The sequence below is a fragment of the Musa acuminata genome, chromosome BXJ3-4 (genome assembly GCF_036884655.1).
Source record: "Musa acuminata AAA Group cultivar baxijiao chromosome BXJ3-4, Cavendish_Baxijiao_AAA, whole genome shotgun sequence".
NCBI lineage: Eukaryota > Viridiplantae > Streptophyta > Magnoliopsida > Zingiberales > Musaceae > Musa > Musa acuminata.
In genome coordinates this window covers 47962058-47976991 of record NC_088352.1, presented here as the reverse complement: position 1 = coordinate 47976991, position 14934 = coordinate 47962058, and the positions used below count along the sequence as shown (strand labels likewise).

General features: G+C 37.1%; 1 protein-coding gene across 4 annotated transcripts; it reads left to right on the top strand.

The window, feature by feature from the left end:
* Window positions 1-1005: 1005 nt before the first annotated feature.
* On the top strand, window positions 1006-14838 carry LOC135636894 (uncharacterized). Of its 4 annotated transcripts, none has more exons than XM_065149024.1 (14): window positions 1007-1329; window positions 7406-7479; window positions 7548-7704; window positions 7809-7894; window positions 7998-8166; window positions 8264-8466; window positions 9409-9608; window positions 9707-9802; window positions 12250-12371; window positions 13347-13448; window positions 13543-13655; window positions 13775-13862; window positions 13962-14164; window positions 14297-14838. In XM_065149024.1, exons 1-14 carry the CDS (start codon window positions 1180-1182, stop codon window positions 14511-14513), a joined length of 1980 nt encoding a protein of 659 aa, XP_065005096.1. In that variant the 5' UTR covers window positions 1007-1179; the 3' UTR covers window positions 14514-14838. The 4 variants fall into 4 exon arrangements, with proteins under 4 accessions (XP_065005098.1, XP_065005096.1, XP_065005099.1 ...); XM_065149027.1 differs by adding an exon at window positions 1794-1954 and having other exon boundaries at window positions 1190-1329; window positions 7809-8166; window positions 14297-14705; XM_065149025.1 differs by lacking the exon at window positions 1007-1329 and adding an exon at window positions 4549-4698 and having other exon boundaries at window positions 14297-14705.
* Window positions 14839-14934: the final 96 nt, after the last annotated feature.

The following is a 14934-nucleotide window of genomic DNA, read 5'->3' as shown; positions in this document are numbered from 1 at the left end:
TCACTGGACACTAATCTTTGTGTAGGTCAACTCAAATCATCTCAATCTTCACACTCAAACAAGTGAAGTGTTTATAAGGAATATTTAATTTTTATTATTTTAAAATATTATAAAAAAAAATTAAAGTTCGATAAACATATGTAATAGTTAAATATAGATTAAAATACTAAAAACCATATTAATATACATAAGTATAATTAAATTGTTAGGGATATAACATTTAATCATTGTAATTACATATTTACTACAGTAATATAATAGATTTAATGATTCCCGATTTATTATGCACGTGGTTACACGTCGATGGTAAACATTTATGAGATGATGATGGTCGATATTGGAATGGGGTGTCGGAAGTAGAGCAGAGTTGGTGAGTGCAATCAATGTCGTCGTTGTAGCTTTTTAATCTTTTTTATTATCATTAGTCGCATATTATTATGATATTATATTTTTATACTAGTAATTAATTTTATTGAGGTTCTCAAAATATTATAATAGATCAATTTCTTATCCCTATTTTGATGATGTTATTTTTAAATTATTATAAATAATTATTAAAATCATAATATAATATATTAAATAATTTTTAAAATTTATTTAAATTTTACTTAATTCATTTATAATATTTTTTCTGAGATATTAAAAAGACGGTAAAGTTATTGAGTACATTATAATCACACCATAATATTATAATCATATTATGTATTTTTTATGGCTCATGCACCATTCCGATATAAAAAAACTATTTATAATATGAAGCCTTTTAATATCGACGTGTCCGGAATATGTTGGCTGTCGATGACTTGTTGCACGGTTTTCACAACCAAGAAGCCTGCGTAAGTCTCACACCAAAGGCGAACAGTTACGAGCCCCTTCTGGAGTAACCGGGAGCAACAACGGAAGCATCTAGAACTCCTCAACTCACCGTTGATCTTCAATCTGACGGATCAGATTCGATACCGGTGCGATAGGGCTTCTGGTTCTAGAGCCTTCTTTTTCGCCGCCCCATCCGCCTTATAGCACTCGCCCCTCCTTCCTTGCCTCGAGCCATCCGTCGACAAGGGTTCTCGGAGTCGAGGTCGGCAGCGTTGCGGTGGTCTTGAATCGGGAGTAGGCAAGACCTGAGGGCCCGATTTCTCATTCGGTTTGGGGAAGATCGATTAGGGTTCGGTCGGCAAGATGTTCGGGAGGGCGCCGAAGAAGAGCGACAACACCAAGTACTACGAGATCCTCGGGGTACCGAAGGACGCGTCGCAGGAGGACCTCAAGAAGGCCTACCGTAAGGCCGCCATCAAGAACCACCCCGATAAGGGTGGCGATCCAGAGAAGGTAACGCACCTTTTGCTTGTCGGTGTCTGGTTCTACTGATCTGCAGTTGAAAAGGTGGGATCGATGTTCTAATTAATGGTTCATCTCCGTCTTTGGTCCCTTAGATTCATCTTTACTAGGTGTTGATACATTTTAAAGAACCTCGTTTGATTTTCTCATAGTTTAATGTAATTTTGCCAAGTGATTGAAGGTTTTTTTTGTTATAAATGTTGGAAATCTATGTCGCCAAAGTTAGATCCATGATCGAACTGGTAGCTAATTTGGGATGGGCATATTCTCTATCTCTACATGTTGTCGAACGTCCGTCTATGTTTGCTTTGTTGAAACTTTGTAGCCTAAATGTTTGTGTGGCCTTGTTCTTGTTGTGATGTTCCGAAGGATTGTAGTCGGGATGGTTAGGTCATGATATTTGTTTCATACCCTTGGAGTCGCAGATGACATAGATCTCATGTCTGCCTTTACAGTTCAAGGAGTTGGCCCAAGCTTATGAGGTTCTGAGCGATCCTGAGAAACGTGAGATTTATGATCAGTATGGTGAAGATGCCCTCAAGGAGGGAATGGGTGGTGGAGGTGGCCACAACCCATTCGATATCTTTGTCGTTCTTCGGTGGAAATCCCTTCGGAGGTATGTTTTTGGCCATGTTTGCTCCACCTCTTAGCACGAGTGATGTTCTCCCAGGCCTTGATCATACTTATAAACATACTTGTAAAGTGTTTATAAGTATGTTTGTTTATAAGTATGGTTGTGAAAGAAATTTACCCTGAGTTCTGAAGGGGTCTTCCTCTTCTTCGTCACACGAGAATTGGCTGCCTAGGTGGCAAAGAATTGGAGGTAGATTCAACAACTGCAGCTTGGGCCATCACCCTCTGCTTCTATAGCTGCATTCCTCTAGTCCAACAACCCCCCACCCCACCTCACCCCACCCTAAAAGAAAGTAGACCAGTTTCAGTCTGAAACTACCAAAACATCATCGTAAGCAAAGAAATAGTTTGATCATTGCAAGACACCTCGTTTCAGAGAATGGAATTAAGAATTCCACTCAAAAGTCCGCTAACAAATCGAAAATCCTAATTAAGAACCTATCGGATCGCCATCAAGAAACCATTACCCTCGGCTTCTACAGTCACATGTCTCTTCTCCAAAAAAGCCCCGACCGACGAGAAAGTATACCAAATAACTAATGACAACCAAAAAAATAGTTCGATCATTAAAAGACACCTCGTTTCTAAGAAAAAACGAGGTGTATTTTAATGATCGGAGTACAACTCACTTTGAAAGAATCCAATCAAAGAACCCAAACAAAACGAAACCCTAAGGAAGAACCCATGGATCAGCATCAAGAAAGCATATGAATCTCAAGTTTCGATGACGAAAACCAAGACTCGACGAGAGAACAGAAAATTGAACGGTAATTACCTGAGGGAATCAATCCCTTCGATCTTGCAAGATCGAGAAAAGGAGATGCTGAACTGGGGCGGAGATCAGATCGACATCGAAGGCGATAAGGTGGAAAGAAGAGCGAGAAGGGGAAAGAGGGAGGCGACGAGGTTTTAAAAACAAGAGACAGAGAGAGAGAGGGGGGGATGGGGGTGGGGAGGGAAGTGGGGAAAGGGGGGGAATGATGAAAACATTTGGGATGTAAACCAATGTTGTTTTAGTGGAAGTTGCATTCGTATACCCGTTTTCGATTACCAGCTATGCCTGCCTGCAATAATATTGGATGCATCGTGCGGGACCTTCTGCACGATGGTCTTTACTCCAATCACACGGTAGACAGTGAGGGAGAAACTGGTGGAACGGTATCCTTGCGGTTCATTCGGGTCGGATCGCATCGGATTGGGTTCGATCTGGGCGGATTCGATCGGGTCAGATCGAATCGGGTGGAGACCAAATCAATTCATTTGGTCCATATGTATAATAAATAAATAATATAGTCATATGCATAAAAATAATGGTACTCAAGGCAAGTGAGGATGTTTGGCAAAGGATAAGACCGTGTATGAAGGGATGGATTGCTTTGCGATTAAAAGAGTTACACAAAACTCACAAAGGTGTGTAACTCTTTTATGCATATGACTATATTATTTATTTATTATACATATGGACCAAATGAATTTATTTGATCTCCACCCGATTCGATCTGACCCAATCCAATCTGCCCAGATCGAACCAAATCCGATCCGATCCGTATGAACCGCAGCGATACCGTTCCATCAGTTTCTCCCACACCATCTACCGTGTGATTGGAGTAACGACCATCGTGTAGAAGGTCCCGCACGATGCATTCAATATTATTGCAAGCAGGAATAGTTGGTAATCGAAAACGTGTATGCGAATGCAGCTTTCACTAAAACAACATTGGTTTACATCCCAAATGTTTCATCATTCCCCCCCTTTCCCCACTTCCCTCCCTCCCCCTCCCCACCTCTCTCTCTCTCGTTTTTAAAACCTCGCCGCCTCGTTCTTTCCCCTTCTCGCTCTTCTTTCCACCTTATCGCCTTCGTTGTCGATCTGATCTCCGCACCAGTTCAGCATCTCCTTTTCTCGATCTTGCAAGATCGAAGGGATTGATTCCCTCAGGTAATCGCCGTTCAATTTTCTGTTCTCTCGTCGAGTCTTGGTTTTCGTCATCGAAACTAGAGATTCATCTGTTTTCTTGATGCTGATCCATGGGTTCTTCCTTAGGGTTTCGTTTTGTTTGGGTTCTTTGGTTGGATTCTTTCAAAGTGAGTTGTACTCCGATCAGATTGGGCTGGAAATTGGTCTGCTTTCTTGTGTGTGGGGAGTTTTAGGGGAAGAGACATGTGGGCTATAGACGCGGAGGGTAATGGTTTCTTGACGCCGACCCGATACGTTCCTGATTAGGGTTTCGGTTTGTTAGGGGATTTAATTGATTTCTTTCTTAGAAACGAGGTGTCTTTTAATGATCGAACTATTTCTTTGGTTGTCATTAGTTATTTGGTCTACTTTCTCGTCGGTCGGGGCTTTGTTGGAGAAGAGACATGTGGCTGTAGAAGCCGAGGGTAATGGTTTCTTGCTGCCGATCCGATAGGTTCTTGATTAGGATTTTCGATTTGTTAGCGGACTTTTGAGTGGAATTCTTGATTCCATTCTCTGAAACGAGGTGTCTTGCAATGATCAAACTATTTCTTTGCTTACGATGATGTTTTGGTAGTTTCAGACTGAAACTGGTCTACTATCTTTTAGGGTGGGGTGGGGTGGGGGGTTGTTGGACTAGAGGAATGCAGCTATAGAAGCAGAGGGTGATGGCCCAAGCTGCAGTTGTTGAATCTACCTCCAATTCTTTGCCACCTGGGGCAGCCAATTCTGGTGTGACGAAGAAGAGGAAGACCCCTTCAGAACTCAGGGTAAATTTCTTTCACAACCCTCCATTTTTATTCTTGTAAAGCATTACGCCATGAAAAAAAAAAGAGAAGACATTCACATGGATACCTCAAGCCGATTATTATCATAGATCTCAAAGTTTAAGTTGCGGATATTATTGCTAATATTCTTTCTTTAGCGGTGTCATCGTCAACCAGGATTCTTTTTTCCTTTATCTTGTCATTATTATTATTCAGATCTTCTGTTGTTCTGGTTTGGTCTTAGATATATATTTGTTTTCTTTGTTCTTCTTGCATTCACATATATTTCTTCTTTTGTATTATGTGTGGCATTTTCATTTAGACATGGTTTGGTCTAAATGCTTCTAGTATTTTCTGTATCATCTCAGTTGAACATACGATATAGAACTTGATCCATTTACTAGATGCAGAAATATAGTGGCTTGGGTTTAATTGAAATATTAGTGAAAAAAGGGATACTGCCAATTAATATATGAACAAAAAGTGATACTGCTGGCTGGAAGGGGTTAGTATCATAGACCTACTGGAGAGATGAAAGTAGGAACTTCTAATTACACTGCAGAAATTATGGCAGCTTGCTTCACTGGCCATTCAAATTAGATGATTGATTTAGCGCTCATTAGTACAAGATGGAGCTGTATATAACTGACAAGAAACGTCCATAAGAAATTTCCAATGAGTGGTGAATTTCAGTCAAGCAGGAATGTAGATCATGAAGAACCGATTGACTGATATTCTACCAATCTATTGCAGTTATATCTAGAAATTTTATGTTATTCTAACTAATCTTGATTTTCTTAAATAGTTTGTGCCACTGCCTTTGTTATCTTGCATTGCCAAATTACTTTATGAATATGTGGGTAGTGGATAGTTTTAGGTGTCGTGATGTTGTGTGTGTTTGCTTTTATTAGGTCCACTAAATTCACTCTTTTTTAGTCCAGTGTATGAGTTCCATATCTCATGCTGTTGGCCATTACTAATATGACGCACCTAAAGTTCATCGGCATCCAAACCTATTGATGTTGTGTGTGTTTGCTTTTATTAGGTCCACTAAATTCACTCTTTTTTAGTCCAGTGTATGAGTTCCATATCTCATGCTGTTGGCCATTACTAATATGACGCACCTAAAGTTCATCGGCATCCAAACCTATCCAATTTTAGCCCATCTCTCTTGTCCATAGTCAGAAATTGGTTGAAACCAGTTAAAGATTGATCAAAATCAACATCAATCAGTTGACCTGGGAACTTATAACCAATTTGACCACCCCAAAAGTAGGGAAATAAAAGGCAAGTGTGAGGGGAAGGAGAAGAAGAGGAAAGCGCACCATGGATACAAGATAAAATGCTGACTCTGCAATGGAGTATTAGATACTATTACTATTCATTTGCTATTTGCTACAGCCAAATTTCACTTTTTTCTTTGTCTCCTGCCATTCTTACAATATTTGTTGTTCATCACCATATAACACAGACTAAGGATACAGTGAGAGAAAAGAAGTAGAACATAACCCTTAATTTCAAATAAGGACGATTACATAAAGGAGTTATCTTGAGATGCAAAATTGTACTAAAACATATGCTCTCATTACATTTATGTTTAAAAATATCCTTAGCATTACCCCACACATCAATTGCATGGTGATTAAAAAATCATTGCGGCCATAGAAGGACCAATTGATACAATCAAAATTGGAAGTGGAGAAGTTTCGAGTCTTTTATATAATGTATATAATGGTTATCTAATACATATATGTATGATATATATAATATATATGTTTATTAGATAAACCATTATATATACATATGTCGGGACAAGTATAGCTTAACTATTCTTTTATGATTTGTTCATTATTTTTCAGACTTTCTACTGCTTATATTTCAATTTAATGTGTCTCTCTGGAAAGCTAGATATCTTATGTTATATGTTGGGTATAAGAATATTTTAACACGATATAATTTTATGCTCTTAATTTTTTTAATGTTCTATAATCTTTTGCCTTTTAAATTAATAATTTGATCTTTTAAGCTATTTCCTCAGCTAATTCTGATCTCGCTGATCCAATCTAATTGATTTTGTCCTTATCCATTGCATTCTTCATAACTCATTCCTATGGTGGTACCAATGTTGCAAGTATGACCAGGTCTTCATGGAAAATCTTCATTATATAGTCCCTATTGGTTATTTTGTATTTTCCAACTCATGTTTCTGCAGAAGTAATCACATGACTAGAATGCTGATGTTACACTTGGTAAAATAGGCTTACTGCTCTTACCTGATGCAGCTTGGGAATCAAGATTTATCTTAATGAATAACAAAATGTCATGCTATAAATTTTCTAATTTTGACCTCTGAAAAGGTTGCAGTGGCTATCTGTTAAAGGTTTTATTTTATAAAAAATGGTGTGGCATAATGCTTAATAGGATTTAAATTAGAAGTAAATATGACATTGTAGAGTGGTGGATGAAGGAAATGCCTGTAAGTTTAATGTTTGATTGATACAGGGGACATAAGTTGCAGAAATGAAGCACTTGATATATCTATGTTCTAGGAAACAAGTAGCAGTGATGGTGATTCAGGATATCTTGCAGTGTTTAGTTCTCAATATGGTCAAACGATGGAATAAATAGTTATTTAATGTTGAACCTCATGTCATTTTTGATCGAGAATTGAAATAGTTCACTTATATTAATTGCCATGCATATGTGGCAGGGGGAACAGTTGAAGCGGAGGAATGCTCAGGTGATTGGTGAAAAAACCTTGCCTCCTTTGCTGGCCTCAGACAGGTAGATTAATATCAGTCATGTATTTTCTTTTACATCACTTTGCTGACTGTTTGGTGCATGTTTGGTAGTGTAAAGAGTAATGCGATCAGGAGAAGCAGTAATGCGATCAGGAGAAGCGAACAATTAAAAATTCCAAGGTACATTACTTCGCGTGTCAATGAGGTCTATCCTGTTAAAAAGTCAAGTGAGAGATGCAGAGTATTTAATGGAGATGAGAAGGCCAAGGTTGGAAAGTTGTTGAATTATGTTTTTCATGCTCTAATATTGAAGTATTTTGTGATGGGAGTTCTTCTGACTGATGTGGTGTTTATTTTAACTCTCTAAAACAGGTGTCTTCCACTATCAGTGGATTTTCTAATGATGTTCCTAGTCCTGCTGCTTCTTTACCAGCAGAGGGCGAACCATCGATTTTGCGGTTTTCCTTTGATCTACTTGGGGCTAACCCAATATGAATATTTTTTGCTCGCACTGTTATATTATTATTTTAATGGTGGTAAATTTTTCCCCCTTGATTGCAGTGAAAATCCTAGCCTCATTAACAAATCTGAAGGATCTGACCAATCCGCCAGAGAAATAAGTGAACAAGGTTTTCGGACGATTGAAAAGTGTCGCCAAAATGTGTTGCGCAATGTTGTTCAGCTTCATATGGGAGATGAGAATCTTACCAATTGTGCCAAAATTGATATGGTAGATTTTCCCCAGATGTTGGTACTCTTTTTGGTTTGTGATGCAAAGTCTTATTTTGCTATCATTGCATGGTTTGTTTATCGAATATGTTTGCTAGGAAAAAGCACTTAGAGGGTTGGTAGCTCGTGAAATTCCTTCCACCTCAGTTTCATTGGCTGTCTCTTCTGGAAAAGTTGGTGGTTTTCCTACGAATTCTTCAAGCAGTTCTTTTTCTGAATTTGAGATTCCAGGTTCAAGAGTACCTTGTGATTTTACCTTAAAAACCACTCTGCGGTTGGTTTCGTCGTCCTCGGTGAAATGGTGAGTGCTACAATGCTTCTTTCTTAACTAACACTAGTTTGAGAGATGGGATTTGGAGTTGGTTTGTCCTGAATTTTCTCTTTCATAATAGCTGATAAAGGTAGTCGAAGCTGATTCAATAGACAGTTATCTGTATCCAATTCTCTTGGTTACTTATCAATCCTGGAAGTATAATGTTGTCCATATAGCTTATGCAGGTGCTTCAATATTCCTGTCTCTATTTTCTTCGTAAATATATGTATGCCTTAACTCTATGTTGTAGATGTGGCTGTCATGGTAATGCTTATTTTGGTCTTTGCATCGTGTTAATCTAGCTGTGGTCTTCTATCTTTTTCAGATATTATTTATGTAATTGTTATATTTAAGGGCTTTGAATTTCGTTTCATCTTGACTGTGAGATGAAAATACTTTGTACTTTGGAGTTCGGTCACTTCATATTCCAGTTTAAGGGAAAATCGAGGATTTTACTTCATGGTCTCATGAAGCTTAAAATACGATGAATATGTAAAAGTACCAGCCAAAGAGGCTTTTAGGTTTTTAGGTTTGTTTCTCACTTACCTAATTCTGCTCTTGCTGAGAAATTACAACTTTGTTTAGAGGATTAGTGTTAAATTTATTGTTGATTGCTAAGTATGCTCGATCTTTTTGGTGCTGTAAGTTTTGGGTAATGTTCATGTGCAACCTTTATGCGCGATTGGTCTGCCTTGCCATTTGTTCCCTCTTGGTCTTCTTGAATGGTTGAGAAGCAATATTCTCCTTGTTTTCAGAAGCATTTTCACTTGTCTAAAGTCAACATGTGTAACCAATTGTTCTGAAGTCTTTTAATTGGCAATTGTTTGAAGTTGTGTCATGTTAGGATACTGTGTAAGTTTGACACTCTACTATTGACCACTGTCTTCAAAGGAAAATGGTTTAACTTTAAATTGCTATTTTTATTTGCAGGTGCCACAGATTATGTGCAAGTCCTGCTGTCATTGGTATGAGCTGTAATCCTCACAGCAGTGGTCAAAATTTAGACTGTACATCTGAAAACACCACCACCGAGGTCAAATACTCAAAATCATTGCATTCATGGGTATATCCTCAATCTTCTCTGCCAGCTTCTGTCATGTCCATGTTTGTGTCATCAGCTGCAAAAGGAGGTTTGGCGCTTAATTATTTCTCTTTTTACAAAGAGACTTTTTTCATAGTGATTTTTGTCATTATATCTTAAGTTTTATTAGAATTTATCAATTTTCAGATTCAAAATTTTTGTTGAAAAGGCAGCAGGATTGGGAAGATTCATTTCGTGACCTTTACTATATGCTCAGAAAGAACATATGTAACATTTTTTATGGTAATTATTTAAGCCTTAATTATATTTTGTTAATATTGTTTTGACCAACCTATTTCTACCATTTTTTTGACTATCAGATATATGCCAATCTTGGGAAATCCATTTTTTTATAAAATTATTAAGGTCATATACTTCAGGAGAAGTTGGAAAATTTGCAGGTGTTTCTTGGGGGGATTTTTTTTTCTTTGAATGTTGATATTTTGATGATGGACAAGATGAGTAGTTGATTTTGGAATTGATGCTCAATGTCATTCTTATTGAGCATCATATATTGTTTGATTAAACATGGTGATAGCATTTTTTTCCTTGCAGTTTATCGTTGCATTCCTATACATTTATTGAGCATTATTTAACAACAATTAACTTATTTCTTGTAAAATAAATTTGAGTTGCATGTTAGCTAGTTAATTTTTAGCATGATCCATATCTCTTAACTCACTAAGATTTATGATACAAAATCAAACAATCTGATTTAGTCCCATAAGATGTGAAGGGAAGATTTGCATTGACTCGTAAGGGCATGATGAGTGTATTAATAATATTGACGAGTTTAATTTTTTTGGGCTATTGGTTTAAGCTCAACGAAGTTAATGAGTCGGTTATCTTATTGATTTGGGTCGTGACAAATTATATCAAAGCCAACCTGATATTGGTCATTGATGAGATGCTCGAGAAGGAAAAGGGATAGAGGGCTTTTCATGACAGGCATCTCATGACGTAGAGTCACCATTGGACTAGGCTTACGTTGACCATGATAGAGTTTGATCGGACTATGTTAGTGCTTTACAAGTACATCCCGCCTTAGTATAGGAGAGTATGATAACTTGAATTAATCCTATTGGAAGTTGGTAAAAGATTTGGATTGACTTATAAGTGCTTTATTTTGGACCAGTGGTTTAAACTCAATTAAATTAATGAGTTAGTCGTCATATTAGGCTGGTTGTGACAAAATATGAATATCTATCTATACATGACATACAATATTTTATTTCTTTGAATACCTGATGAACTACTGCAATTTTATATCATGTCTATCCTATTAATTTCCTTCTGACTTCCTTGTTATCTTTTTAGTTATATTGTCTTTTTGTATTATGGAGAAAATTGATATGCTAATTGAGATTTGAGGCCTTTGTTGAAATTTGAGGCCAATTGAGAGCACTCATCAAACTTAATAAATTGTCTGAGCATCTAGGGTTTAGAAATTTGTTACAAATATTTTTTGTTTTGTTTCGTAATGTGAGTGTAGATTTATGAGAAAAAAATGTAGGTTCATCTTACAGAGAATCCTTGATTTTATTTGACAAAAAAGAAGAATTGGGATGGTTATGAGATCACATTTTTATCTTTATTTTCAGAGGTGTTTCTAGTTTATCTGAAGTAGTTCTGTTTGTTTTTGGGACAAGTTAAGCATTGTTTTGTTTGCAAATTGGTTTTGCTTGATCCTTGACTGAAGACCATTTGGTGATACTGTTCACAAACATGTGCATCATAGTTATTAAGAATGACAACTCCGTGACCACTGTGGAAAATGGAAATTTGATGTTAAAAACCTCTTTCTGATGCAGTTTCTCTTTTAACTTGTTTCTCTCTTATCTCAGGATAAGCATCAATATAGTCCTCATATGTTATGTAGTCTGATCACAACCCAAATCTATATCAATGAATGCCATACTTTGGCTATTTATAAGTGAACTCGGTTTTCTGTATTTGCTAAGCACCTAGATAAAACATGCCAATTGGAGCACACTAATTAAAACATCTTGCATGCATCTAAAAAATGCAATTAGCAGTGGTCTGGGGAGCTTGGTCTTTATTTTTAAGGAAAAGTCATTATATTTCTTCAAATTGGTGTCATTGGCTTTACAGATAGATAAGTTCAGGGTATCTGATGAAACCTTTGCTGTTTGATCTTTGTTAAATTGAATCAGTCAAACCATAATCTTCATAATTTGTAAGCTGTATAGTTTCCTGATGTGGATTTGAGTGCTTCATTCAATTCAACTATATGAAACTCCTTTTGGGTCTAATCGGCTTCCCTTGGTTGGTTTCTCCATCTGATAATTCTCGGTTTTCTTTATTGTTTAACTTCATGCAGCTTCTGAGGAACTAACTTTCATATGATGGTGTTATAGGTGAGGCATCATCAACAATAGTTGTAGATTTAATAAGATATCTTGAGCAGTTTTGCTAAATAGTACTTGTCTTCAAAAGCTATGTGCATTAGAAAGTCTTTGAGTTCTCTGTGCAGTAGAAAGTCTTGAATTATGCGATGTAAAATGGATGTCAACACCATATGATATGATGCATATTAAGTCGAGTGATATATGCGCCAGAAGATAACAGTACCTTCTTTGACATAGATATGCAATTTGGGCTCTTTCTATAATACAATGTAATTTATTTTACATATATGTGAACTTATTGATCTTTTGCAAAATCTGCAGTTTGTACTATGCAGTTTGTGGTTTTGTTTCTTGGTGGCAAATTTTTGGGGAAAAAGAGGCATTCCTGCAATGCTTACCTATCACGGTCCACATGTGGTTTGCGATCCTTGCTCAGAGAACATGTAAGTGTAGCCTGTGTCTTTTGATACATGAAAGAGAGAATCTATGCCTATTTATTAACACATAAGTCATGTTTTTTTGTGCTTTGTTGGGTTGTTGTGAAAATTACTTCTAATGCGGTTCTCTCTGGCTCTAGTAATTTGAGAAAGTCAGTGTATGGTAGTGGGATTATTGTCTATTTCTTATGGTAACTATATCAAGAGCAATAGTGAATTGAATTATAAGAATAAATATGAAAGGTTTGGAATTCTTGATACAAGTTTAAAATAGTCATAACCCTGATTGATCCATAAGAGTTCATTGTCTTCCATGGTTGAAGCATGTAACCTCAGAAGTAGTTACAATGCACAAGGGATTAGGGGGAAGCGTCAGATGGATTAGTTGTAATCCAATTTCATGAGCCTTACCATGACATTGTGAATCAATTAAGATTTTAGTATGTATAACAACATCTGTAGTACCTAAAATTAGGAGCATACATTAAGATTGATGAAACATTAGTAATGATTGTCTATTTATTCAGCAATTAACAACATGCTGAATCAGTTTTGCAAAATACCTGTGCGTGTTGTCGTTCAACATCACATTCCTGCCATTAAATTACTTGCTTTACCAGAAACAAAGAAGTGATGGTCGGTGAAGTAGCCTGTCATCCAACTCGTACCTCTACTTGCTTTACGATGGCACTCTCTGATGAAAACTAGAAATAAATATGTAAATTGAATCCATATGTTACCTGTGATGCTTTGTGAATTCATATGTTGGATCTCCAACTATGGTGATATCTTGAAATTAATATAGCACATTTGTTGTTTCTATGGTTTGGCTTTAATAGACCGGTGTCTTGCTGAATACAGAAAATTATAAAACTTTGTTGGTTTTATGGCTTATGTCCATCCTTTTCGGTTAATTAGGAACCCTTGCATTTGTAGGGTCGTTTCCTGATCATTCTTTACATTTTACTAATCTTGAATCAGAGTGTAAGTTTTGCTATGCCACTTTGTCATGCTGAAGTGGAACAAGCTACTGAGGATGACTTGGTTGAACTTATGGAAATTGAGAAGCGAAACTTGGGCCAGGTTTCAATATAGCTTCTCCTTTATTTGGCTTCATAGGGTATTTCTATCTAAATTTTCACACATTATTTTGCTAATATATGCTTCACCTATGCAGGCGGCGTTCCATTTGGAATCTTTGTCCGATGTGGACAACACTCCTCAATCCGTCCTCTCGTTTAGTGGAAATAAGCAAGTGCATGCCTTGTATGATTTCTTGTTAAATTATAGGTATAGGAGATAATAATAAACCTTCAAGGTTTTACAATTGCAGAATTTGTTTTAATGCAACTTTTTCTTGATTCCTATTTCTCATTTACTTTTTTTTTTACTTACCACTTGCTGTTCAGGTTTTTTCTGAATTCCTTTAATGGTTGTGATATTCCTGTGTTACATGCACCTGTCCCTTTCCTGAATGCCTCTTTCCATGTTCCGGAGGTGAGTGCATGTAATTACGGTTAAGAGATAGCAATAGATAGTAGAATGTGCTGTTGCTACGTCTCCAGATCCAAAAGGCTTACTGGTTAAACATTTTAGGTGAGATGCAAGGAGATTAGGAAAGCTGATATGGTCATTCCTTCTTCATGTGGGTCAGATACTGAAGATTTTGAAACCATTTCTGGTTCATCAGCTAGAGGTATTTGTTACAGCATCGAAATAAAAGATACAGTTCTTCCACCATGGATTGTTTGTGGTATCTGTGCAGCAATGAGCTCTGATGGGAGGAGTTTCGAGTCCACGTATGTTAAGAATCCCATAACACGACCTTTTTCTGGCTACATTGTTCTACTTGATACTCTTAGGAACATTTGTGCTATATGCTGCTGTAATTTCTATAAAACAAGGATTTAAATTTTGGTGGTTTTCTGCAGCTTTACCACTGAACCTATGTCAGCTGGCTTAAATGTGGCCCTCAACTGTTTATGCTGCGACAATGATGTGCCCAAGCAGTCGATTAACACCTCAGTGGATACTGATGACGCATTAGGCATTCCTGATGCTGTTTTGATCCCTCGTCTGAGTGGAGCATTGCTAAGGCGTCTCAAATATACTGATGGTGCTTTTATTGCTAACATCACACCAACATGATCATTGGCGATTGCATGTATTTGCTGTACATGATCAATGTTCTCGCTAAAGCGGCTTGTATTCCCCAGTGAACTTGCTTAGTTTTTGGAGAGCCCACATGTTTGTGGCTCGTGGTAGAAATTGTGAAGCGGCTAGCTGTCTCACCTAGAGTAGCTTTTTGATGATCCATTATGTTGGAAATTTTATGCTGGACTCCTCTCTCTTGCTGCATGTATCTGCCGCTTGGATCTATTCAAGCAAGCCTGCTGCTGATAAGACATGTTGGTATGGCTGGCTGGTCAGTCTGTCTTATTACCATTTTTAACAAATCTTGATTCTGAGTTAATTCTGAAGTCTTATGGCAGATGTCTTAATGTTGTCAAATTCTTTTTCTGCAGTATAGCGGCGTGGTCAGTCTATTATGTATCCAGATGATGTTTGC